Source organism: Misgurnus anguillicaudatus, chromosome 24, assembly GCF_027580225.2.
Source record: "Misgurnus anguillicaudatus chromosome 24, ASM2758022v2, whole genome shotgun sequence".
Lineage (NCBI taxonomy): Eukaryota > Metazoa > Chordata > Actinopteri > Cypriniformes > Cobitidae > Misgurnus > Misgurnus anguillicaudatus.
In genome coordinates this window covers 7476851-7504013 of record NC_073360.2, presented here as the reverse complement: position 1 = coordinate 7504013, position 27163 = coordinate 7476851, and the positions used below count along the sequence as shown (strand labels likewise).

At 40.1% G+C, this 27163-nt stretch overlaps 1 protein-coding gene across 2 annotated transcripts in view; it reads right to left on the bottom strand.

Moving 5' to 3' along the window:
- The window catches only part of LOC129437571 (complement C2), a 139090-nt gene that overhangs the window by 79923 nt on the left and 32004 nt on the right, over window positions 1–27163 (bottom strand). Inside the window, exons 15-18 of one of the 2 annotated variants that reach the window (XM_055195774.2) lie at window positions 26994–27085; window positions 26384–26513; window positions 26259–26308; window positions 18156–18557 (exon numbers count right to left, since the gene is read on the bottom strand). The exons of the other annotated variant lie outside the window; for it this stretch is intronic. Coding sequence (XP_055051749.2) covers window positions 18408–18557; window positions 26259–26308; window positions 26384–26513; window positions 26994–27085 — 422 coding nt within the window. The 3' untranslated portion in view covers window positions 18156–18407. Of the gene's footprint in view, window positions 1–18155; window positions 18558–26258; window positions 26309–26383; window positions 26514–26993; window positions 27086–27163 lie in introns of those variants that run through there. 2 annotated transcript variants of the gene reach the window in all.

Here is a 27163-nt window from a genome sequence, read left to right as displayed (position 1 = left end):
AAGCTAGCATGAAGCTAGCATGATTAGCATGAAGCTAGCATGATTAGCATGAAGTTAGCATGATTAGCATGAAGCTAGCATGATGTTAGCATGATGTTAGCATGATGTTAGCATGAAGCTAGCATGATTAGCATGAAGCTAGCATGAAGCTAGCATGATTAGCATGAAGCTAGCATGAAGCTAGCATGATTAGCATGAAGCTAGCATGATTAGCATGAAACTAGCATGATTAGCATGAAGCTAGCATGATGTTAGCATGATGTTAGCATGATGTTAGCATGATGTTAGCATGATTAGCATGAAGCTAGCATGATTAGCATGAAGCTAACATGAAGTTAGCATGATTAGCATAAAGCTAGCATGAAGCTAACATGATTAGCATGAGGCTAGCATGAAGCTAGCATGATTAGCATGAAGCTAGCATGATTAGCATGAAGCTAGCATGAAGCTAACATGAAGTTAGCATGATTAGCATAAAGCTAGCATGAAGCTAACATGATTAGCATGAAGCTAGCATGAAGCTAGCATGATTAGCATGAAGCTAGCATGAAGCTAGCATGATTAGCATGAAGCTAGCATGATTAGCATGAAGCTAGCATGATTAGCATGAAGCTAGCATGAAGCTAGCATGATTAGCATGAAGCTAGCATGATTAGCATGAAGCTAGCATGATTAGCATGAAGCTAGCATGATTAGCATGAAGCTAGCATGATTAGCATGAAGCTAGCATGATGTTAGCATGATGTTAGCATGATGTTAGCATGATGTTAGCATGATTAGCATGAAGCTAGCATGATGTTAGCATGATGTTAGCATGATGTTAGCATGAAGCTAGCATGATTAGCATGAAGCTAGCATGAAGCTAGCATGATTAGCATGAAGCTAGCATGAAGCTAGCATGATTAGCATGAAGCTAGCATGATTAGCATGAAGCTAGCATGATTAGCATGAAGCTAGCATGATGTTAGCATGATGTTAGCATGATGTTAGCATGATGTTAGCATGATTAGCATGAAGCTAGCATGATTAGCATGAAGCTAGCATGAAGCTAACATGAAGTTAGCATGATTAGCATAAAGCTAGCATGAAGCTAACATGATTAGCATGAGGCTAGCATGATTAGCATGATGTTAGCATGATTAGCATGAAGCTAGCATGATTAGCATGAAGCTAGCATGAAGCTAACATGAAGTTAGCATGATTAGCATAAAGCTAGCATGAAGCTAACATGATAAGCATGAGGCTAGCATGATTAGCATGATGTAAGCATGATTAGCATGAAGTTAGCATGATGTTAGAATGATTAGCATAAAGATAGCATGATGTTAGCATGATTAGCATGAAGCTAGCATGATGTTAGCATGATTAGCAAGAAGTTAAAATGAAGTTAGCATGAAGCTAGCATGATTTAATGTGAAGTTAGCAAGATTTATTATGAAATTAGCATTAAGCTAGCATGAAACTAGCATGAAGCTAGTATGACTTAGCATTAAGCTAGCATGAAGCTAACATGACCCAAAGACCCAACCCCCATGTCTCTATGATGTTCGGATCCAGAGATATAAGGCTTTGTTTATTCGGTTGCTAGGGTGCTCATATTTGGTTGCTAGGGGCGTGGCTTGGGATTGGCCAATGATGTGGCCAGTTATTACACTCCGAGTCACAAGTAAAACGGTCCAACCCCCTGTCTCTACGATGTTCTGATGTCGAGATATAACTGTTTAAATGTTATGTTGCTAGGGTGCTCAAAAGTGGTTGCTACGGGCGTGGCTTAATACCTCAATAAGGATCCTGAGAGACTGATTGGATGTCTGGGTAAAATGAGCCCACCCCCAAGGCTCTATGACACTGTGCTGCAAAGATATCCATCCTGGCATTTTATAATGGCAGTCTATGGGAGATGTTGCTAGGGTGCCAAAAATTGTTGCTAGGGGCGTGGCTTAATAGCTCTGGGATGAGTCTGAGAGACTGATTGGATGCCCGAGTAAAATGAGCCCACCCACTTATCTCTACGACACTGTAAAGCAAAGATATCCCATCTGGAACGGTTTTATTCCCTTATATGGGCGTGTTTCCTGCCCCATTATAAGTCAATGGGGCACTTTTGGGCACCTCTTACACCCCAGGGGTACAACTTACACCCCATTGTGATCCATGTTCTTACAGAGCCTAACACCCTCTTCAAATGTTGTAACCCACATGTTTCTACAAAATTCTCGAGCGGAGCTATGACTCGTCAAAGTTGGGCGCAATGTTAAGTCAATGGGATTTTTCGGGTGGTTTTTCGCCCCCCTTTCGGAAATCCTGCACCCGATCGCTTATAAAAGTCATAGCACACCTCTCCTCAATAAGCCGGTCGATTTGAGCCCTATTTCATGGGTCTACGACAAAGCGTGCGGGACGAGTTACGCGCCGAAAAAAGTGTCCAGAAAAAGAAGAATAATAATAATTATAATAATAACTAGATAGGTACATTTCCTGAAGAAAATGTGAGTGGTGCTTGCCGTGGCAAAATTCTGGGGACCATATATGATTATACTCCAAGCCAAAAGTAAAACGATCCAACTCCCGTGTCTCTACAATGTTCTGATGCGGAGATATAAGGCTGTGTTTATCCGGTTGCTAGGGTACTATATTTGGTTGCTAGGGAAAAAATTGGCATCCACTAGTGATTACATGCCGAGTCACGAGTCAAACGGTCCAACCCCCATGTCTCTACGATGTTCTGATGACGAGATATAACGCTTTGTATAGTATGTTGCTAGGGTACCGTATTTGGTTGCTAGGGGGAAAATTGGCATCCCATAGTGATAACCCTCCGAGTCACGAGTCAAACGGTCCAACCCCCGTGTCTCTACGATGTTCTGATGCGGAGATATAAGGCTTTGTTTACTCTGTTGCTAGGGTACTGTATTTGGTTGCTAGGGAAAAAATTGGCATCCACTAGTGATTACATGCCGAGTCAGGAGTCAAATGGTCCAACCCCTATGTCTGTACAATGTTCTGATGCGGAGATATAAGGCTTTGTTTACTCTGTTGCTAGGGTACTGTATTTGGTTGCTAGGGGGGAAATTGGCATCCAATAGTGATAACCCTCCGAGTCACGAGTCAAACGGTCCAACCCCCGTGTCTCTACGATGTTCTGATGCTGAGATATAAGGCTTTGTTTACTCTGTTGCTAGGGTACTGTATTTGGTTACTAGGGAAAAAATTGGCATCCACTAGTGATTACCCTCCGAGTCACAAGTCAAACGGTCCAACCCCCGTGTCTCTACGATGTTCTGATGCGGAGATATAAGGCTTTGTTTACTCTGTTGCTAGGGTACTGTATTTGGTTGCTAGGGAAAAAATTTGCATCCCATAGTGATTACACGCCGAGTCATGAGTCAAACGGTCCAACCCCCGTGTCTCTACGATTTTCTGATGCCGAGATATAAGGCTTTGTTTACTCTGTTGCTAGGGTACTGTATTTGGTTGCTAGGGAAAAAATTGGCATCCCATAGTGATTTCACTTCGAGTCACGAGTCAAACGGTCCAACCCCCGTGTCTCTACGATGTTCTGATGCGGAGATATAAGGCTTTGTTTATTCGGTTGCTAGGGTGCTCAAATTTGGTTGCTAGGGGCGTGGCTTGGGAGTGGCCAATTATGTGCCCAATTGTTACACCCCTAGTCACTAGTAAAACGGTCCAACCCCCGTGTCTCTACGATGTTCTGATGCCGAGATATAACTGTTTGAATTTTATGTTGCTAGGGTGTTCAAAAGTGGTTGCTAGGGGCGTGGCTTAGTAAGTCTTTAAGGATCCTGAGAAACCGATTGGATGCCTGAGTAAAATGAGCCCATCCCCATGTCTCTATGACACTGTGGTGCAAAGATATCCATCTGGGCATTTTATAATGGCAGTCTATGGGAGATGTTGCTAGGGTGCCCAAAACGGTTGCTAGGGTAACCTTACACCCCATTGTGGGGGACGTCCTGACAGAGTCTAGCACCCTCTTCAATTTTAGTAACCCACATGTTTCTATGAAATCCTCACTTGGACCTGTGACCCGTCAATTTTTTTTCGTAATGTTAGTCTATGGGATTTTCGCCCCATTGACTTTCCATTAGGGCACTTTTGGGCACCTCTTACACCCCAGGGGTACAACTTACACCCCAATGTGATGTATGTTCTTACAGAGCCTACCACCCTCTTCAAATGCTGTAACCCACATGTTTCTACTAAATCCTCGAGTGGAGCTATGACCCGTCAAAGTTCGACGCAATGTAAAGTCAATGGGACGTTTTCGGGAGGTTTTTCGCGCCCCTTTCGGAAATCCTGCACCCGATCGCTTATAAAAGTCATAGCACACCTCTCCTCAATAATCCGGTCGATTTGAGCCCTCTTTCATGGCACTACGGCAAACCGTGCGAGACGAGTTACGCGCCGAAAAAGTGTCCAGAAAAAGAAGAATAATAACTAGATAGGTACATTTCCTGAAGAAAATGTGAAGTGGTGCTTGCCGTGGCAAAATTCTGGGGACCATATATGATTATACTCCAAGCCAAAAGTAAAACGGTCCAACCCCCGTGTCTCTACGATGTTCTAATGCGGAGATATAAGGCTTTGTTTACTCTGTTGCTAGGGTACTCTATTTGGTTGCTAGGGAAAAAATTGGCATCCACTAGTGATTACCCGCGGAGTCACGAGTCAAACGGTCCAACCCCCTTGTCTCTACGATGTTCTGATGCGGAGATATAAGGCTTTGTTTACTCTGTTGCTAGGGTACTCTATTTGGTTGCTAGGGAAAAAAATGGCATCCCATAATGATTACACTCCGAGTCACGAGTCAAACGGTCCAACCCCCGTGTCTCTACGATGTTCTGGTGCGGAGATATAAGGCTTTGTTTACTCTGTTACTAGGGTACTGTATTTGGTTGCTAGGGAAAAAATTGGCATCCCATAATGATTACACTCCGAGTCACGAGTCAAACGGTCCAACCCCCCTGTCTGTATGATGTTCTGATGCGGAGATATAAGGCTTTGTTTATCCGGTTGCTAGAGTACTGTATTTGGTTGCTAGGGAAAAAATTGGCATCCACTAGTGATTACATGCCGAGTCACGAGTAAAACGGTCCAACCCCCGTGTCTCTACGATGTTCTGATGCGGAGATATAAGGCTTTGTTTACTCTGTTGCTAGGGTACCATATTTGGTTGCTAGGGGGAAAATTGGCATCCCATAGTGATAACCCTCCGAGTCACGAGTCAAACGGTCCAACCCCCGTGTCTCTACGATGTTCTGATGCGGAGATATAAGGCTTTGTTTACTCTGTTGCTAGGGTACTGTATTTGGTTGCTAGGGAAAAAATTGGCATGCACTAGTGATTACATGCCGAGTCAGGAGTCAAACGGTCCAACCCCCATGTCTGTACAATGTTCTGATGCGGAGATATAAGGCTTTGTTTACTCTGTTGCTAGGGTACTGTATTTGGTTGCTAGGGAAAAAATTGGCATCCACTAGTGATTACCCTCCGAGTCACGAGTCAAACGGTCCAACCCCCGTGTCTCTACGATGTTCTGATGCGGAGATATAAGGCTTTGTTTACTCTGTTGCTAGGGTACTGTATTTGGTTGCTAGGGAAAAAAATGGCATCCATTAGTGATTACCCTCCAAGTCACGAGTCAAACGGTCCAACCCCCGTGTCTCTACGATGTTCTGATGCGGAGATATAAGGCTTTGTTTACTCTGTTGCTAGGGTACTGTATTTGGTTGCTAGGGAAAAAAATTGCCATCCACTAGTGTTTACCCTCCGAGTCATGTGTCAAACGGTCCAACCCCCGTGTCTCTACGATGTTCTGATGCGGAGATATAAGGCTTTGTTTATTTGGTTGCTAGGGTTCTCAAATTTGGTTGCTAGGGGCGTGGCTTGGGAGTGGCCATTGATGTGCCCAATTGTTACACCCCTAGTCACAAGTAAAATGGTCCAACCCCCGTGTCTCTACGACGTTCTGATGCCGAGATATAACTGTTTGAATTTTATGTTGCTAGGGTGCTCAAAAGTGGTTGCTAGGGGCGTGGCTTAGTACGTATTTAAGGATCCTGAGAGACTGATTGGATGCCTGAGTAAAATGAGCCCACCCCCATGTCTCTGTGACACTGTGATGCAAAGATATCCATCTAGGCATTTTATAATGGCAGTCTATGGGATAGGTTGCTAGGGTGCCCAAAATGGTTGCTAGGGTAACCTTACACCCCCTTGTGGGGGACGTCCTGACAGAGTCTAGCACCCTCTTCTAATTTAGTAACCCACATGTTTCTATGAAATCCTCACTCGGACCTATGACCCGTCAAAATTTTTGCAATGGTAAGTCTATGGGATTTTGCCCCATTGACTTTTCATTGGGCATTTTTGGGCACCTCTTACACCCCAGGGGTACAACTTACACCCCATTGTGATCCATGTTCTTACAGAGCCTACCACCCTCTTCAAATGTTGTAACCCACATGTTTCTACAAAATCCTAGAGCGGAGCTATGACTCGTCAAAGTTGGGCGCAATGTTAAGTCAATGGGATTTTTCGGGTGGTTTTTCGCCCCCCTTTCGGAAATTCTGCACCTGACCGCTTATAAAAGTCATAGCCACCATCTCTTCAATAAACCGGTCGATTTGAGCCCTCTTTCATGGGACTACGGCAAACCGTGCGGGACGAGTTACGCGCCGAAAAAACGTGCAGACATAAGAATAATAATAATAATAATAATATCCCTGAGGAATAGTAATAGTGATGCTTTGCATAAATGCAAGCACCACTAACTAGATAGGTACATTTCCTGAAGAAAATGTGAAGTGGTGCTTGCCGTGGCAAATTCCCGGGACAATATGTGATTATACTCCAACCCAAAAGTAAAACGGTCCAACCCCCTTGTGTCTACGATGTTTTGATGCAGAGATATAAGGCTTTGTTTATTCGGTTGCTAGGGTACTGTATTTGGTTGCTAGGGAAAAATTTGGCATCCACTAGTGATTACACTCAAAGTCACGAGTCAAACGGTCCAACCCCCGTGTCTCTACGATTTTCTGATGCGGAGATATAAGGCTTTGTTTACTCTGTTGCTAGGGTATTGTATTTGGTTGCTAGGGAAAAAATTGGCATTCACTAGTGATTACACTCTGAGTCACGAGTCAAACGGTCCAACCCCAGTGTCTCTACGACGTTCTGATGCGGAGATATAAGGCTTTGTTTACTCTGTTGCTAGGGTACTGTATTTGGTTGGTAGGGAAAAAATTGGCATCCCATAGTGATTACACTCTGAGTCGCGAGTCAAACGGTCCAACCCCCGTGTCTCTACGATTTTCTGATGCCGAGATATAAGGCTTTGTTTACTCTGTTGCTAGGGTACTGTATTTGGTTGCTAGGGAAAAAATTGGCATCCCATAGTGATTACACTCTGAGTCACGAGTCAAATGGTCCAACACCAGTGTTTCTACGATGTTCTGATGCGGAGATATAAGGCTTTGTTTACTCTGTTGCTAGGGTACTGTATTTGGTTGCTAGGGAAAAAATGGGTATCCCATAATGATTACACTCTGAGTCACGAGTCAAACGGTCCAACCCCCGTGTCTCTATGATGTTCTGATGCGGAGATATAAGGCTTTGTTTACTCTGTTGCTAGGGTACTGTATTTGGTTGCTAAGGAAAAAATTGGCATCCCATAATGATTACACTCCGAGTCACGAGTCAAACGGTCCAACCCCCGTGTCTCTACGATGTTCTGATTCGGAGATATAAGGCTTTGTTTACTCTGTTGCTAGGGTACTGTATTTGGTTGCTAGGGAAAAAATTGGCAACCCATAATGATTACACTCCGAGTCACGAGTCAAACGGTCCAACCCCCGTGTCTCTACGATGTTCTGATGCGGAGATATAAGGCTTTGTTTACTCTGTTGCTAGGGTACTGTATTTGGTTGCTAGGGAAAAAAATTGGCATCCCATAATGATTACACTCCGAGTCACGAGTCAAACGGTCCAACCCCCGTGTCTCTACGATGTTCTGATTCGGAGATATAAGGCTTTGTTTACTCTGTTGCTAGGGTACTGTATTTGGTTGCTAGGGAAAAAATTGGCAACCCATAATGATTACACTCCGAGTCACGAGTCAAACGGTCCAACCCCCGTGTCTCTACGATGTTCAGATGCCGAGATATAACTGTTTGAATTTTGTGTTGCTAGGGTGCTCAAAAGTGGTTGCTAGGGGCGTGGCTTATACCTATGTAAGTATCCTGAGAGACTGATTGGATGCCTGAGTAAAATGAGTCCACCCACTTATCTTTACGACACTGTAAAGCAAAGATATCCCATCTGGAACTGTTTTATTCCCTTATATGGGCATGTTTCCTGCCCCATTATAAGTCAATGGGAATTTTCGGGTGCCTCTTACACCCCAGGGGTACAACTTACACCCCATTGTGATCTATGTTCTTACAGAGTCTACCCCCCTCTTCAAATGTTATAACCCGCATGTTTCTACAAAATCCTGGAGCGGAGCTATGACCCGTCAAAGTTGGGCGCAATGTTAAGTCAATGGGATTTTTCGGGTGGTTTTTCGCCCCCCTTTCGGAAATCCTGCACCCGATCGCTTATAAAAGTCATAGCAGACGTGTCCTCAACAAGCCGGTCGGTTTGAGCCCTGTTTCATTGGTCTACGACAAACCGTGCGGGACGAGTTACGCGCCGAAAAAGTGTCCAGATATAAGAATAAATAAATAAATAATAATAAGTATGAGCAATAGTAATAGTGATGCTTTGCATAAATGCAAGCACCACTAATAATATCCCTGAGGAATAGTAATAGTGATGCCTTGCATAAATGCAAGCACCACTAATAATAAGTATGCAAGATAATAATAGTGATGCCTTGCATAAATGCAAGCACCACTAATAACTAGATAGGTACATTTCCTGAAGAAAATGTGAGTGGTGCTTGCCGTGGCAAAATTCTGGGGAACATATATGATTATACTCCAAGCCAAAAGTAAAACGATCCAACTCCTGTGTCTCTACGATGTTCTGATGCGGAGATATAAGGCTTTGTTTACTCTGTTGCTAGGGTACTGTATTTGGTTGCTAGGGGGAAAAATTGGCATCCACTAGTGATTACCCTCCGAGTCACAAGTCAAACGGTCCAACCCCCGTGTCTCTACAATGTTCTGATGCGGAGATATAAGGCTTTGTTTACTCTGTTGCTAGGGTACTGTATTTGGTTGCTAGGGAAAAAATTGGCATCCACTAGTGATTACCCTCCGAGTCACGAGTCAAACGGTCCAAACCCCGTGTCTCTACGATGTTCTGATGCAGAGATATAAGGCTTTGTTTACTCTGTTGCTAGGGTACTGTATGTGGTTGCTAGGGAAAAAATTGGCATCCACTAGTGATTACCCTCCGAGTCATGAGTCAAACGGTCCAAACCCCGTGTCTCTACGATGTTCTGATGCGGAGATATAAGGCTTTGTTTACTCTGTTGCTAGGGTACTGTATTTGGTTGCTAGGGGCGTGGCTTGGGAGTGACCAATGATGTGGCCACTGATTACACTCCGAGTCACAAGTAAAACGGTCCAACCCCTGTGTCTCTACGATGTTCTGATGCGGGGATATAAGGCTGTGTTTATTATGTTGCTAGGGTGCTCATTTTGGTTGCTAGGGGCGTGGCTTGGGAGTGGCCAATGATGTGGCCACTGATTACACTCTGAGTCACAAGTAAAACGTTCCAACCCCCGTGTCTCTACGATGTTCTGATGCCGAGATATAACTGTTTGAATTTTATGTTGCTAGGGTGCTTAAAAGTGGTTTCTAGGGGCGTGGCTTAATTGCTCTGATACTATCCTGATAGACTGATTGGATGTCTGAATAAAATGAGCCCACCCCCTTGTCTCTACGACATTGTAAAGCGAAGATATCCCATCTGGAACTTTTTTATGTCCTTATATGGGCATGTTTCCTGCCCCATTATAAGTCAATGGGGCACTTTTGGGTGCCTCTTACACCCCAGGGGTACAGCTTACACCCCAATGTGATGTATGTTCTTACAGAGTCTACCACCCTCTTCAAATGTTATAACCCACATGTTTCTACAAAATCCTCGAGCAGAGCTATGACCCGTCAAAGTTAGGCCCAATGTTAAGTCAATGGGATTTTTCGGGTGGTTTTTCGCCCCCCTTTCAAAAATCCTGCACCCGATTGCTTATAAAAGTCATAGCACCCCTCTCCTCAATAATCCGGTCGATTTGAGCCCTCTTTCATGGGACTACGGCAAACGGTGCGGGACGAGTTACGCGCCGAAAAAGTGTCCAGAAAAAGAATAATAAGAAAAATAAGTATGACGAATAGTAATAGTGATGCCTTGCATAAATGCAAGCACCACTAATAAGTATGAGAGATAATAATAGTGATGCCTTGCATAAATGCAAGCACCACTAATAATAATATCCCTGAGGAATAGTAATAGTGATGCCTTGCATAAATGCAAGCACCACTAATAATAAGCTTAGATCGAAGAACAGTATGTTGGCTTTGTCAAGCCAACATAACTAGTGAAAATTGAATTGTTGATATCACAAATTCATATCCTACGAATGAATAAAAGTTAAAACGGCTTGCCATACAACAATTCAATTCTTGATATCAACAATTCAATTCTTGATATCAACAATTCAATTCTTGATATCAACAATTCAGTTCTTGATATCAACAATTACATTTCCACTAGTAACAATGTTAATTCTTGATATCAACAATTCAATTCTTGATATCAACAATTCAATTCTTGATATCAACAATTCAGTTCTTGATATCAACAATTACATTTCCACTAGTAACAATGTTAATTCTTGATATCAACAATTCAATTCTTGATATCAACAATTCAATTCTTGATATCAACAATTCAATTCTTGATATCAAGAATTCAATTGTTACTAGTTAAAATGTTAAGTCTTGATATCAATAATTCGATTGTCACTAGTGACAATTTTAATTTCTGATATCATGAATGGGATTGTTACTAGTAAGAAAGCCATTTTAGATATCTGAAATGATATTGATATCAGAAATACAATTTCAGATAACAAAAATTAACATTGTTACTAGTGACAATCGAATTATTGATATCAAGAATTGACATTTTAACTAGTAACAATTGAATTCTTGATATCAAGAACTCGATTGTTGATATCAATAATTTAATTCTTGATATCAAGAATTGAATTGTTGATATCAACAATTAACATTGTTACTAGTGGAAATGTAATTCTTAATATCAAGAATTGAATTTGAATGGCAGCCTATGGTGATATTTCACTAGTGAAAATACAATTACATATATCAAGAATTTAATTGTTGATATGAAGAATTAAATTGTTAATATGAAGAATTACCATTGTTACTAGTGGAAATGTAATTGTTGATATCAAGAATTGCCATTGTTACTAGTAGAAATGTCATTTCTGATGTCAAGAATTACAATTTTAACTAGTGAAAATTGAATTGTTGATATCAAGAACACAACGAATAAAAGTTAAAACGGCTTGCCATAGTAAGCAGCTCAGTCACAGATATCAAATGTAAGATTGATTATTAGATAAGTCTGAGGGCACTTATACACAACAACAGTACTTTAAAGGAAAATATTTTGCGTACGCAGGACAATACTGTCAAAAATATCTGTGTTTGGACAGATCAACGAAGATAATTAAAAACTCTGTTTTATGTATGCAAGGCCAGTAGATGGCAAAAACATTGAGCAGTTTTGTTTATGGATGATAAGGTATTCAGGGCCCTTAATGCAATTGACTCTTGTCAATGCTTGATTTTTTTTACACATTAATGTTATAAATCTAACATACCTATTATCAGTTTTATTAATTGTAGCTGTATTTGGGATGTAGGAATGTCATAAAACACACACACATAAACTGAGCATTATGAGTATTTGGTGATTGTCAAAACATTCTGACAACATAATTTCAGTAATTTTTTACTTTTTAGGTGAACGGTCCCTTTAAATTTTAAACACAGACCACACAGGAACTTATTATTCAAATGTTATAGACATTGGAAGATCTTAAAAAAATAAAAAAAATTAAATAATTAAATTTTATTAAATTAAATAAAATTAAATATTTCATAAAATCAACATAAAATAAATAAAAAATGTATTTAATCTATGTTCATTATATGAAAAGTGAAAAGCATGCATAAGATCATAATTTTGCGCAATATATCCGGTGACAAACGGAGTGGGTAAACATGATTTTGACCACTTTATTAAGTTTGTTTTTGTAGAAACCTTTCTCTAAAGTAATTTTGGTTTTGTATTAATTGTATCTTAATTTAAATCAATGTTTTATCAACCGATTGCTTGAATTTAATAAATAAGAAATAAATAAAAGAAAACGATTTAGTTTATTTATGTTTCAAAAAAAATTTCATTTAAACATAAATATGAAACTGAATCGTTTTCTTTAATTTATTTCTTATTTATTAAAATCAGGCAATGAGACAAAGCAGCGCCAATGAGAAGGACTTTTTTCTTTTGATGATGAGGAGGAGGATGATGCAATGGCCTTTAGTGCAGACTCGGAGGTACTAACTTGAGTACATGAAATCGGGCTTAGAGTTAGAAGTTCTCAACCGTTTCCCCCAAGTGAAAGCTGTGTTCATGAAATACAACACTGCCACACTAGGGCTGCAAGATCTCTGGAAAAATGAGTATCACGATTGTTGTTCTTAATCTTTTGATCACGATTTATTATTCGATCATTCTTTTAGTGAAGAACTTCTATTTACTTCAGCATTTTTATTACACTTTACAGCCATGTATATAATATCATATACATTTTATAGGCCTATATTATAAAATATTTTATTGTTTTGTAATATCCACAGCTCCCATTCTCTTAGATCTTTTTAAAACATGTAAAATAATTCCTCAAAATTCCGCATAGATTTTGCAAAAGAAATCCGCAGAAATAACAAAAATAACTCCTTACACAGATTCCTTACAGCTGTACGACTATTGCAGCAATTAAAGCTTTCAGTTTTAACTGTCAAAATTATAAAATATCTTTTATTTATTTTAGAGCCTTTTTTGTTTTATAAATTAAGGTTTTTGATAATGAACAAGCGGTTAGCGGCCGACAGCTAACGTCATGTTGACGACTTGTTTGATCAAATGAGCCTCTCAAATCAACAATTCACTTGCCTACAATAACGTCTATATAATATATATTTTTTCAGCATATAACAATGTTAGTTTAAATGTTTATTTTCAACACATTATTTTTTTAAAAGCGGAGGGGGAGCTGCTCTGTTTCTTGCAGTTGCGGCAGGGTGCAGAAAAATAATGAATCAAATCAAAACGAAATAAACATGAAACGAAATAAACATGCAGGTTGCCTTACCTTACACATTCGCTATGCATCAATTAAAATTCAAGGCTTTACACCGCATTTTTTACATGACTACCGAAAGAAGTCTTTTATAGATTATGCACAGTATTTAAGGTTTTTATTCAGTTCTCCATATTCCCCGATGCGTTGAAGGTCCTGCTGCTGGCGGAGACGCTAAACACCGTTGCAACAGGTGCATTGTAAATGTGCGTGGTGGACTCGTGCGATAGGTTAAACGTCTTTCTTTTACAATTTATCAATGTCTCAACGTTTCTTTTAATTAAATTATTATATATATATATAAAGGTGGAGAAGCCTAAAAAATCCAGAGGCCTGGCCGCATATCAACTGTGATGTTAAAATTGGTCCGAAACCCGACCCAATGGGCGTAAAAAGATTGAAATGCAGGGCTCTAATATATATTTCTTTTCAGACTTTCAGATAAATCTATTTTGAGACAAATGCCTCATTTTGAGGTTACCATGTTGTTCCTAAGGAACTTATTGATACTTTTTTATAATAAAGAGCACAAAAGAAATACCTGTTGAGTCATTCTACGAAACGGGTGCCATTTCCACTTTGCAATTTTCCAAATTTTCATTAAGAACAAACTTTATTTTTTTTACTTACAACTTTAAATATATTGTTAATCCTCCCAAAAAACATATTTTCCCAGCTCAGGTACAAAATTGTTAATAATATTATCAGTTTTATTCTGGCACAGAAGTCTTTCTTTTACCACCCCGTCACGGACAATATGTATGCCATCTGTGTAGTAAAACAAGAAAACCATCAATGGAAACCATCAATAGAAAGTCTATAATTTAATTTAAATAATTATTATTCGTTTTTTAATCTTGAAAAATGAATTCGACATTTCAATGGCCTCATTGTTTGTACAAAAACATACGAATACACTTAAAAAATACAAATAAACTTACATTTATTTGATTAGTCCACACAACAAGAACATCATTCAACATTAATTTATTTCAAATGTATTTTCTATTACATACGTTTTTAACAAAATGACCCCGTGACGGGGTGGTAACTGATGTCACAGAAAGGTTCACCATGACAAGGTGGTATGGACAAAGTGTGTATCTATAATCTTTATAAAACTGGGGGAGGGGAAACATTAACATTGGAAACTTTGGTCATGCTGTGAAAAACTAAAATAAGAGCATCATTACAGTGAGTGAGTGAGTGAGTGTGTGAGTGAGTGAGCGAGTGACACAGTGAGTGAGTGAGTGAGTGAGTGAGTGAGTGAGTGACACAGTGAATGAGTGAGTAAATGAGTGACACAGTGAGTGAGTGGCACAGTGAGTGAGTGAGTGAGTGAGTGAGTGAGTGGCACAGTGAGTGAGTGAGTGAGTGAGTGAGTGAGTGAGTGACACAGTGAGTGACACAGTGAGTGAGTGAGTGAGTGAGTGAGTGGCACAGTGAGTGAGTGAGTGGCACAGTGAGTGAGTGAGTGAGTGGCACAGTGAGTGAGTGAGTGAGTGAGTGAGTGAGTGAGTGAGTGAGTGAGTGACACAGTGAGTGAGTGACTGAGTGGGTGAGTGAGTGAGTGACACAGTGAGTGAATAAGTGAGTGACACAGTGAGTGAGTGACATAGTGAGTGAGTGACACAGTGAGTGAGTGACACAGTGAGTGAGTGACACAGTGAGTGAGTGACAGAGTGAGTGAGTGACAGAGTGAGTGATTGAGTGAGTGAGTGAGTGACAGAGTGAGTGAGTGACAGAGTGAGTGAGTGATTGAGTGAGTGACATAGTGAGTGAGTGACATAGTGAGTGAGTGACATAGTGAGTGAGTGACATAGTGAGTGAGTGACATAGTGATTGAGTGACATAGTGATTGAGTGACATAGTGATTGAGTGACATGGTGAGTGAATGAATAAACAAACCATGTTAAGTTAACAGAAACAATATATTAGTCTATACCAGAACCACCCCGTCACATCCCTTACCACCACGTCACAATAAAACTTGTGACGGGGTGGTATGTGACGGGATGGTAAATATCATCCCAAAATGGCCGCAGATCTCCCATGTGGTCAAGTTCCTCACCTAGCATACATGCAATCTATCTGAAATATAATTTTATTTGCATTAATAATGTAAAAAAATATATCGAAATTAGTTTTCCCTCTCTACATTGCGTGACGGGGTGGTTGCTTTGAGCTTGACGGAGCCTGTCTAACACAAAAAATCAACAAATAAAGAATGTAGAGGAATGTCAGTACTTGCCTGTTTTTGTTCTTGGTGGCAACAAGGCTCCAATGATGTCACTTGTGCTTTGTGATGTCATTTAAAGCAACAGTACATTATTTATAGATAAAACAAGTTAGTGTGACGGGGTGGTAAGTCAAATTGAGGGACGCACACAAATCATCAAATATTTACAAAAAAATAAGGTTTATTTTGAATAAATTGTATCTTATGTGAAAAGGGACACAAATATAATCATGAAAACAATATATTTTTTAAAAAAATACATAACTTATTTGGTGATATTTTGGATGCAAATGTCATGTTGGTAAACACGGACATGTGAAAATGGCTATGTACTAATGCAAAATTATTAAAAATAGTATGTTATTCTTTAAGAATAGTGTTTTTATCATATATCATGTTAACAAGAACCCTTGAATGAATAACTTTAAGCTTTGTTAGAACATTTTAGGACATTTTTGTGCCTTATGCATCTCATCAAATGTTGCGGACCCAAATGGCACCCGTTTCATAGAATGACTCTGTTATGTCCTCCATAGTATAACTTTATTTAGGCCTACACATTTAGAAACAGATATTGGGTTCTGCCCAAAGTCAGGCAACATAAAAGTAACGTAAAAGTAACGAGTAACGTAAAAAGTTACTTTCCAAAGGCGGTAACTAAGTAAAGTAATGGATTACTTTTTTTAAAAGTAACGAGTAACGAGCAAACACTACTTTTTAAAAGTAACTTCCCCAACACTGCTTGTGACTATGGCAATACATCAAGATTAGAGGTTTATGACCACAAGAGAATGTGGGAGATTTTGAGACAGACAAAGAAACTTTCTATTTAGTCATGCATGTATTCACTAATAAATGTATTAGGGAAATGTCTTAATCAACTATTCCTAATCTCATCATGGATTATGTTCTTGGTGTTTATGTTATATCAGTATATTAACCCAAACTTGTTTAAAGAATGTTTAGTATTACTTACTTAATCCAAATAATTTCTAGACAATGTTTGGTATCTATGTGATCCATTTTTGATTTCCTGAATGAGAATATGCTTTATGTTTAGAAAACTCTTCTTCATAATAATATTATGAAACTCTTTAACATTTCCACCTCAACATCCAAATTCCATATGCAAAACAGCATGTTGGAAGACAAAGACAGTTAACTTTCCCTCTAAAAGTATGACCTCTGATTGGGTCCGACACCTCTTTAAGGTGTGAACTTTTCACAGCTTTAAAACTCCTACCTAAGAACACACTGTGGGTTTTTTCTTATGCAAGATGGAGTTCTGAGGTGGGAATTGTTATCTGAGTTCTTTTCTGAGTTGGGTGTGTGGAGCACACACATCTCTTAAGTTTTTCTTTCTGGATACATTTGAGTCCTTTCAGGACTCTCATCAGATTGAGGATGTGAAACTAGACGTTTCCAGCGTACCTCTAAGTTTGTGCCAGGCCTTGGCCTTGTCTTTTCATTTTACCAAGGATCATCTGCATCAAGCTGGTTTTTCTGTCATCAATCCTCTCAGGCAAGATCAACTGAAGCCTCACCAAACTACATCAGGACACTTTCTTGTAATGGGCAAGACATGCAAGTATCATACTTAGTCTTATTCACTGATGCATCACTCATCATTGTCCCCTTTTAACTAAGGTGCTTTCACATTAAGTAACTGATGGCTTTGATCTGCTGAAGTACAAATACTGCCATAACTTCATGCTTTATTCTTTTCTTTACTCAAACCTTTACCTTCTTCCAATGCTGACCTGTATGTGTGTGTGCGTGTTTGTATGTATGTTTAGAGTAGTATGTGTTTAGTTAGTCAATAAAGTCTGATATGCATCACACATGATGTTGTTTGTAGTTCATGCTCATAATCTGGATTCACTAATCATTTAAGGTATCGCTACCTGCTCTTAAAGCTGTTGGATCAATTTTAGGATATTCATCTCCTTAGCCAAAAAAACTATATCCTAATATAGTCTACAGTGTCTTACTAAACATTCGCTGGACGAGTGTTGGCCAGACACCCATGACCTTAATTTGATCCACATACTTACAATAGATTACAATCCATTGTAAGTACTTTACATTTAAGCTTATGTTTGTTTCCCTTAATTGGGATGGTGGAGAATGTTTTTAAAATATTAATAATTAATATTATTGATTATTAATTATCATAAGCCCCTCCTTTAAAATCGCTACAACGTTAACACTTAAAACATTAAAATGTTACTAATGTTGTGTTTGTTTGGTCTCATCATCGTTTTAGTTTTTGCAGTCCAAAGTAAGTCCAGGGAAGGTGGAGGCAGCGGGCCAAACCACCAAACAGTTGCAATAATTCCAAACTTAATCTGAATTTAATTTGCTTTGTGCAACAGGCCACCAAAGTCTGAAATTAACAGTTTAATGCAGTTTCTGAAAGAAGTGCTTTACAGTCAATCCAGTGAATCCATATCTGTTGTCATTATATGTAAGCATTTGACAAATATCACAGGTTTGGGAATAAAATGGAGGACTTTAATCTCACTAATTCATATTTTAAAAGCAATCACAGAGTAATACAGGCAATCTTCAAATAAAGACAAATATGAGAAAATGTGCAATCATTAAGTAATCATTCATTATAATCTGTCTATGATTCATAGTCAGATATATTTCATCCTTGCAAGTTACTCCTACTGATATGGACTATCAAAAAACATCCAATATAATCTTTTATGTCTGCCTGTGTGTCTGTCTCAGTCGACTCAGTCCTTCAGAAATTCCAGATCATTGCCGAGGTGTTGTCTGAGCCAGGGCATCAGAGAGAAAACATTGATGTGGAAGTCTCGGGCATCTGGATGCCACTCAGTCTTGTGGTTGCATATGTGTTTAGTGCCCCAACTGATGATGCCCACCTGTAAGAGAACGACGTTTATCAAACCATTTGCTTATGAAACATTCACACTAGACTGTTCATTCGATTGACTTCCATTCATATGCATATGATTTGGTGAAAGATGTGCGACCAATAGCTGATTACACATCACAGCGTGACCTTTTTAGGTAGAGAAAAAACTGAAAATTGTATCACACAATCCTATTATAATAAAAGCAACCATTTCCATTATATTTAGATATTTAGTATATGCTTTTAACCAAAGTGACTTACAACAGCAAAATCATTTGAAAGCAATAACATGATAAGTGACAAGAGGTTGTGCTGCATGCTCAATTTTGCACATCAAGTGATCAAAATCAGTACAAACTAGATTGTTTGGTTATGACTGCATTTGCTACTAATAGGCCATGGATAGAAAGTGATACTATTTTAGTTGTGCTTGATGTCAGAACCAGTGTTTGAATTGAGGGGGGACTGGGGTGGCCCCGGACCTCCTATAAGCATTGAGGGACCCCCTCAAAGTGCTGTGCTGCCACAAAGCGATACTGTCCATTATTTGTCCCAATTTCACAATAAACTAAACCAAAAGATTTCTGTCTAAAACAAAAGTAAACTCTCAAGTGCACCTCATGCTGTCTTCAGGAGGAATTGACAGATGAGTCAATGTCTCTGCATGTGGATTATTTTTACCTCATTAGGTAAAAATAAGATTCTTTTGTTATTATCTTTAGTTATCTTTAGGTTTAGGGGCTTTTGAAAAAAAATCTTCTTAAACTATTAATTCACAGTAATTTAAGGGGTAAAAATGGTTAGGGATTGAGTTAAGGGTTTCTTAGATTAAAATGTTGATCCATTATCACATCTTACTTTGTGAATTCATAGCGACCAATAATGACTGGGAGGAGGGGGGTTGGCTAACGGACCCCCATAAACTTTGGCATAATTCGAACACTGGTCAGAACGATCCAGAACTATATGTTTAGATCTTGAAGCATCATATATTGTAAAAAGCGAAAAGTTGGATCAACTTAAAAAATTACTTCAGTTGGTAGGAAGTAGCCTGGTAATACCATCCTCTGCTATTTTGCTACGCTTAGAGTCTGGCTGGGCATAATTGACAATCGTAAGCCAAACACATAACGTTTGGTTATGATGTGCGTTATGCGCCGGCTCAGCCGCATCAAACTTCTGCTGTAAAACACACCTATGATGTGAAAACAAAGCCTTCGAGCGAAACACCGGATTTAACATGGCTGTGAATGACTTTTGCAGATTATGTAAAGCAAATCGGGCCAGAGCTAGTTGAACACTATCCTTACGGTGTTTTTCCACTCACGTCTAAGTGGAGGAACAACCCTCTCTCCTCTCAAACTCTTCCACCAGACAGCGTTAACAGTAATGTAAATTAAATCTTCCTACCCTATTTTCTGGTTAATCAGGAACGTCACCAAAGAATGTTTGCCCACGCGTCCTCCACCATTAACTGTGAACAATGAAATTCCCTCCATGATATCTCGATCATTGCGCACGGCAAACTGTGCTGCACACAGTTTCTCACTGACGATCGATAATAGTTGATAAATTGACTTTCTCAAAACCTGTCGGGAGTAGGGCAACAACATCATCTCCATTCAAAATGTTTAACAAACACTTCTTGTTCAGGCTTAAGTTGGCAAGTGCCGGTTCTCCACAACAGAGGGAATAGCTTTCTGTGCCTCTATGTCCACTATAATCTACAACCGTACATTCTGCGCTTAGTGTCTACATTACGGCTCTCAGCCGCCCTCTGTTCGTTGATTGGACGGCCGGAGGAAAACAGTTATAATGGGAGCTGTTCTGTAATGGGAACTTTCCATATGGGACTGTTGTAGTACGGAGAGATAAGTGGGAACACTGTATGTGATGATGTCATTTCCTGAGTAAAGTTATCTGGTGTTTCATGCACGCGCCTGGCTGGTTATTCTATACAAGCTAACGTAACATGGTGTCAGAAGAGAACTGAACCATAATACTACACATAAAAGGGTGTAGTCTGGTGGAAAAAGGAATAAAAAGAGAGAGGATGGAGAGAGAAGAGCCAGCACCACTGATGTTAGCTTCGCAGCAAAAAAATTTGATTTTACCAATACATGTGAGTGGCCAAGATGGATGAAGCGTTTCGAGCGCTACAGGATCGCATCGGGTCTGGATAAACAGCCAGAGGAATACCAGGTGAATACTTTCATGTATGCGGCTGGGGATGATGCCGAGGATATTTTGTATGTGTTACCGTTGACTGATGCACAAAAGAAGTCATATGCTGCCATTACGGATGCTTTTAATAAGCACTGCATTAGCAAAAGGAATGTGATTTTTGAACGAGCGAGATACAACAAGCAGAATCAAGAGATTCGCAGAGTCGTTTATTACAGCGGTACACTCACTCGCTGAGCAGTGTGATTTCGGCGCTCTGAAGGAGGATTTGATAAGAGACAGTATCGTGGTCGGCATACGCGATACCAAATTATCAGAAAGCTTACAGTTGGACGCAGATTTGACTCAAGAGAAAGCGATAACGAAAGTGAAACAAAGTGCGGCAGTGAAAAAACAACAGCCAATACTGCGCAGAGCAGAGCAGCCGATAGGACACGTTGAGGCTATACACAAGAAGTAAAGGAGATCACAAAAACCCCCTAAAATGGAAACGGAGAAACAGTCATTTGGATGTGGCAGATGTGGAAACATTAAGAATCACCCCTGGAAAGACTGCCCAGCTAGAGATCCTGACTGCAGGAGATGTCACCGTGAAGGACATTTTGCAAAAAAATGTAAGTCAACAATAGGGGTTCATTACATAACAGAGGGGCAGTCAGAGACTGACCACGAGGAGGATTTTGCTTTCCTTGGAGAAGTGTATAATCAGGGAACTGATGGATGGAATGAGCTAATTGTACTGAACGGGACAAACACCGTTTTCAAATTGGACACGGGGGCTGCTGTTACAGCAATTCCAAGCAGTAACTTCTCCACTAAGAAATATGGAGCGTTGCAGCCGCCTGGGAAAGTACTGTTCGGACCAGGAAATCAAAGGCTGGATGTAAAGGGACGGTTTAAAGGGCAACTAAGCATCAAAAATAAAACTACAGAACAGGACATTTATGTAGTTGCTGGTCTGTCTAAGCCCTTATTGGGACTTCCTACGATTGAAGCTCACACATTAATACAGCGTCTTCACACTGTACAAGAGTGACAGGAGGACTTTATAGCTGAATACATAGGTCTAGGCAAATTAAAGGAGCCATACAAAATTGAGTTGGAACCTGCAGCTGTTCCATTTGCTCTATCCTCTCCACGACGTGTGCCCCTGCCAATGAGAGATAAAGTGTGAGTTGAGCTAAAACGCATGGAGGATATGGGAGTGATTTCTAAAGTGACGCAGCCCACTGCATGGTGTGCGGGCATGGTGGTGGTGCCCAAGGCCCAAGGAAAGATACGGCTGTGTGTGGACTTGACACACCTAAATAAGTGGGTGCGAAGAGAAGGCCACATCCTCCCTGCTGTAGAGCAGAAGCTTGCGATGCTGGTGGGTGCTAAAGTATTCACAAAGCTGGACGCCACGTCTGGCTTCTGGCAAATTCCACTGTCAGAGGAAAGCTCACTTTGACAACATTCATAACCCCATTTGGGCGATATGCGTTCAACCATCTACCATTCGGTATCTCTTCAGCTCCAGAGCACTTTCAGCGTCGAATGTCGCAAATGCTAGAAGGTTGTGAAGGAGTTGTGTGTCATGCTGATGACATATTAGTTTATGGTGAAGACATGCAGCAACATAATAATAGACTGCATCGGGTTCTTAAGAGACTAAGAGATGAAGGCCTGACTTTAAATGAGAAGTGTGTGTTTGCAACAGACAACATGATCTTCCTGGAACACCGTATTGGGGCAGATGGCGTTGCACAAGATCCAGGTAAAGTCAGAGCGATCTTGGAGATGCCTGAACCGACCGGGGTGGAAGGAGTGAGGAGAGTGATGGGGATGGCTAATTATTTGAGTAAGTTTTTACCCCACCTTTCATCCTACACCCGCCCACTGAAAGAACTGCTCTGTGAAGAAAATGAATGGTGCTGGGGAGCTCCACAAACAGAGGCTTTTCAAAAATTAAAATTAGAACTGAGTTCACAGCGGGTGTTGGCATCGTACTCCCCAAAAGCAAATGATAACTGCAGACACATTATCAAGAGCCCCTGTGAAACACACATTTACTGAGGAGGAAAAGGAAAATGAGAGGGATGTTAAGGTGTTTGTGGATTCTGTAATTCAAGCCCTCCCAGCTACAGAAAAAAGGCTGAGTACGATAATTGAAAACCAGAAGGCTGATTCTATCTGCGCTAAACTCATCCAATACTGTGAGACTGGGTGGCCTGAGAAACATGCCCTTTCACCAGATCTCTGTCCATACTGGCCTGAAAGAGAAAATCTTACCAAGGCTGGAGAGCTGCTCCTAAGGGGCCAAAGAATTGTGATTCCTTACAGCATGAGGCAAGAAGTCCTCCACAATATACATGAGGGTCACCAGGGAATAGTCAATTGTCGAGCTAGGGCTCGCCAGGCTGTCTGGTGGCCAGGACTGTCTGTGCACATCAATCAGCTTGGGGAAAACTGCAGCACATGCTCACAGCACAGGGCTGAGCACAGAGAACCTTTGTTAACCACTTCGGTGCCAGAGAGACCATGGCAGCGGGTGGGCACAGACCTATTTTTCTGGGAGAAAAATACTTACCTTCTGGTTGTAGACTATTTTTCACGTTACATAGAAGTAGCGCACCTAAATGTAGCCACAGCCAACACTGTCATTGCGGCTTTAAGAGATGTGTTTGGCCGCCACGGTATTCCAGAGACTGTTATGTCCGATAATGGACCACAATATAGCTGTGCTCTTTTTAAGAACTTTGCCAGTGAATACGGGTTCACACACATTACCAGCAGCCCAGGATATCCGCAAGCAAACGGGGAAGCAGAGCGCACAGTGGCTACTGTGAAAGGACTTTGGAAAGGGGGTGGTGAGAAAACGAAAGCGTTGCTGACATATCCGTCTACCCCCCTGGAGAATGGTTATTCTCCAGCACAACTTTTAATGGGTAGACAACTGCGTTCCACCATACCACAGCTTCCTACCTTTCTAACTCCTCGCTGGCCAAATGTTAAGAGATTCAGGGAAACAGACAAGTGGGCAAAAGACAGACAGCAACACAGGTACAACATGCGTTACAAGACACGTCCCTTACCAACTTTGCGACCTGGACAAAGTGTGTGGCTGCAAAAAGAGAAATCTCAAGGGACTGTCGTTCGCCAGGCCGAAACTCCCAAGTCTTACCTTGTACATATTGACGGTGGTCTGATCAGGAGAAACCGCACTCACATGCGAGCAGTTCCTTTGCCGCTACCTCAAAACCCTGTAGAAACAACAGTGTAAAACCAGAAACAGTGTGACACTCATATACATGCAACTAGAGATGTGCAGTTGTCCAGGGACACTGACGTGTGTAGATCACCTTATGTGACCAGTTCGGGCCGTGTTTCAAGGCCTCCTGAACGTCTTAATTTGTAAAAGAAAGAAGAAAAAAACACAACGAAGGGGAAAGAAAAGAACTAATTTGTTGGTTGTTTAAAGATGTTCCTGAGAAGCTGTTCAGTTAATTCAATGTAAATGTGAAGGTTTTGAAAAGTTATATCCAATATGTTACATTTGAGAATGGGTCCTTACTTAAAAGGGGGAGGTGTTCTGTAATTGGAACTTTCCGTATGGGACTGTTGTAGTACGGAGAGATAAGTGGGAACACTGTATGTGATGATGTCAGTTCCTGAGTAAAGTTATCTGGTGTTTCATGCACGCGCCTGGCTGGTTATTGTATACAAGCTAACGTAACAGGAGCTATCTCAGACTTATGCTGTGTTCCAGGCAACCTGTAACCCGACTCACGACTCTGAACTGGGAGTACATTGATCTAGTACGAGTTCACGCGTGGGAAGTCATGGGTTTGACTGCCGTTCCAGTGCACTTTCACAGGTAGAAGGTTGTAAAAACACGGGTTACAGGCTGCCTGGAACGCATACTCCCAGCTCAGAGTCGTGGTTTTGAAGTCGTAATTCACATGCTCAAAAACCTGCCTGTTCCAGGCAACCTGTAACCCGTAATCACGACTTCAAAACCACGACTCACGACTCTGAACTTGGAGTACATCGATCTAGTTCAGTTCAGTTCAGTTTCACTTTATTGTCCCCTAGGGGAAACTTGTCTTACAGCCAGGTAAACATACAACAGATAACACCACAATACACTTACAATAAACCACACAAACAACAATTAAAAACTATTACACTACCACTCGATCTAGGTCAAAGAATTTTGCAAATTTAGAAACAAGGTTGCACTTGGAATAAAAGAGTTCTTTGTCCTATTTAACTTAAAACAAGGGACTCTAAATCACCGGCCTGAGGGAAGAACCTCAAAAGAACAACGAAGGGGGTGGTTTACACAGTCAAATATGGCATCTGCTTTCCTCATAACCTGCCTCTCATAAATATTTGTTAAAGAAACCTGTGGAAAGCATATTAGCTTACCAGCCACCTTCAAAATATGGCTGAGGTTATTTTTCTCCCACAGGCCGATGCCCCCCATACCAGGCAATAAAAGCAAAAGTAAGGACAGGTTCAATAAAAGATTTATAAAATAGAGACAAAATAACCTTGTCCACATTAAAAGAGTTAAGCTTCCTTAGGAAGAACAATCGTTGTTGTCCCTTCTTACCGATCATCTCTGTATTTATATCAAATTTGAGTTTACTGTCTATCACAGTACCCAAATATTTATACTGCTCTACCACCTCTATGCTGATTCCTTTTATATATGTGGGAGGAGGTGAACTAGGTTGTTTTTTCCTAAAATCTATAAGCATGTCCTTGGTTTTAGAGGTGTTAAGCTGGATGAAAGACCTGTCACACCAACTGACAAACTCATCAGGAGTTCTAGTACGAGTTCATGGGTGGGAAGTCACGGGTTTGACTGCCGTTTCAGTGCACTTTCACAGTAGAAGGTTGTAAAAACACGGGTTACAGGCTGCCTGGAACGCATACTCCCAGTTCAGAGTCGTGGTTTTGAAGTCGTAATTCACTGGTTCAAAAACCTGCCTGGAACGCAGCATTAGTACAGAGGTGAAATGAAATTTAGCGGAAGTACAAAGTCTGACGTAGTCAGGCTAGGTATGAAGTGGTTTCAACTAAATTTTTCTACTATAGTGAAATTTTAAGATAAAAATATTCATTATTTTTAGGTGTTATCATTGAAGTAATTTTTAAATTTGATCCAACTTTTCACAGTTTATCCTTCAAACAGAAATGCAATCCTATCATAATGCACCATTGCAGATGACCGTATTATTGGACCATTTTGGTCCACATGAACAAGTATCCTCGACCCAAACTCAGGGAGTACCTAAGCACCATTGTCACTCATCTGTAACGACAATGTCTCTGTGAACCGGCCCTGTTTATAATTATATTAGATCACTACACGTAAATCCACTATCTAGAAACTCTTTTGCTGGATCCTCTTAAGTTCTACAATCCATTCATTTCCAAAAGGATAAGAATTGATCCCACTTTATTTGCACTCTTGGACTTCACCAGCACTCATTTTTATAAAGAGACAATAAAAATCAAGTGGCAAGTTACTCACTTGGAAAAAGCGCGTTCTCTTCTGTAGGAGTAGAGCTCCTCCAGAATCCCCTTCAGAAAAAACAAGCATTATTTATTATGCACTGTGTGTGCATATAAACATAGCATTCATTTCCTGAGACAAACCTTTACAGGTCATTTCATATCTGTTTGTCTCTGAATCTCCAGTGCAGATGAATCTGTCTGTGATCACTTCATCCAGAGATGCAGTGCTGTTTTCATAGATGAATTTTGCATGCTGAATGCATGCATCTCTCTGCAAAACAAACGTTGCTTTTCACACTTATCAGGAATCTTTTTTAATACAAATACAACAAAATTCAGCAAAATTTAAACTCGCTCAATTGTATTTTTTATCACTTGTAATGTATAATAGTAATAATAAATTATAATTTCTAAGGTCCTTGTGAAACCTTTTGGGGGTAAAAGGACCCTATAGTAATAGATTGTTGATGGATAGTCTAAATGTTTGTATATGAACAAATTTCCAAAATGCAGTGTACATAAAGTGTTTGTGTACTGTTCTAATTCATGTGAATAATAACATAAAACAGAAAAAGTATTTTTAAACTATTACGTTCGGTACAATGGCACAATATACATAAAAGTTTTTTCAAAAATATATTTGTTTATATATCATATAATATAATATCATTTACATATGTTTTTGTACAGTAGGATATTTAATTTGTACAGAATGAGTTTTCTGAGTGTCATGTATTAGTTCTCTACTCACTTTCGCACCGCTGTGTATTTGTGTGATTGTTCTGTGAGTTCCTTGTCTGATGAAGTAAGCCGGAGTCTCATCCAGATTTAACAGGAGTCCCTCTGACCATACAAACACAAATATTATCTTTATATATTGTCAGTATGCTTCAATCTTATTTATTACAACACATTAAATAC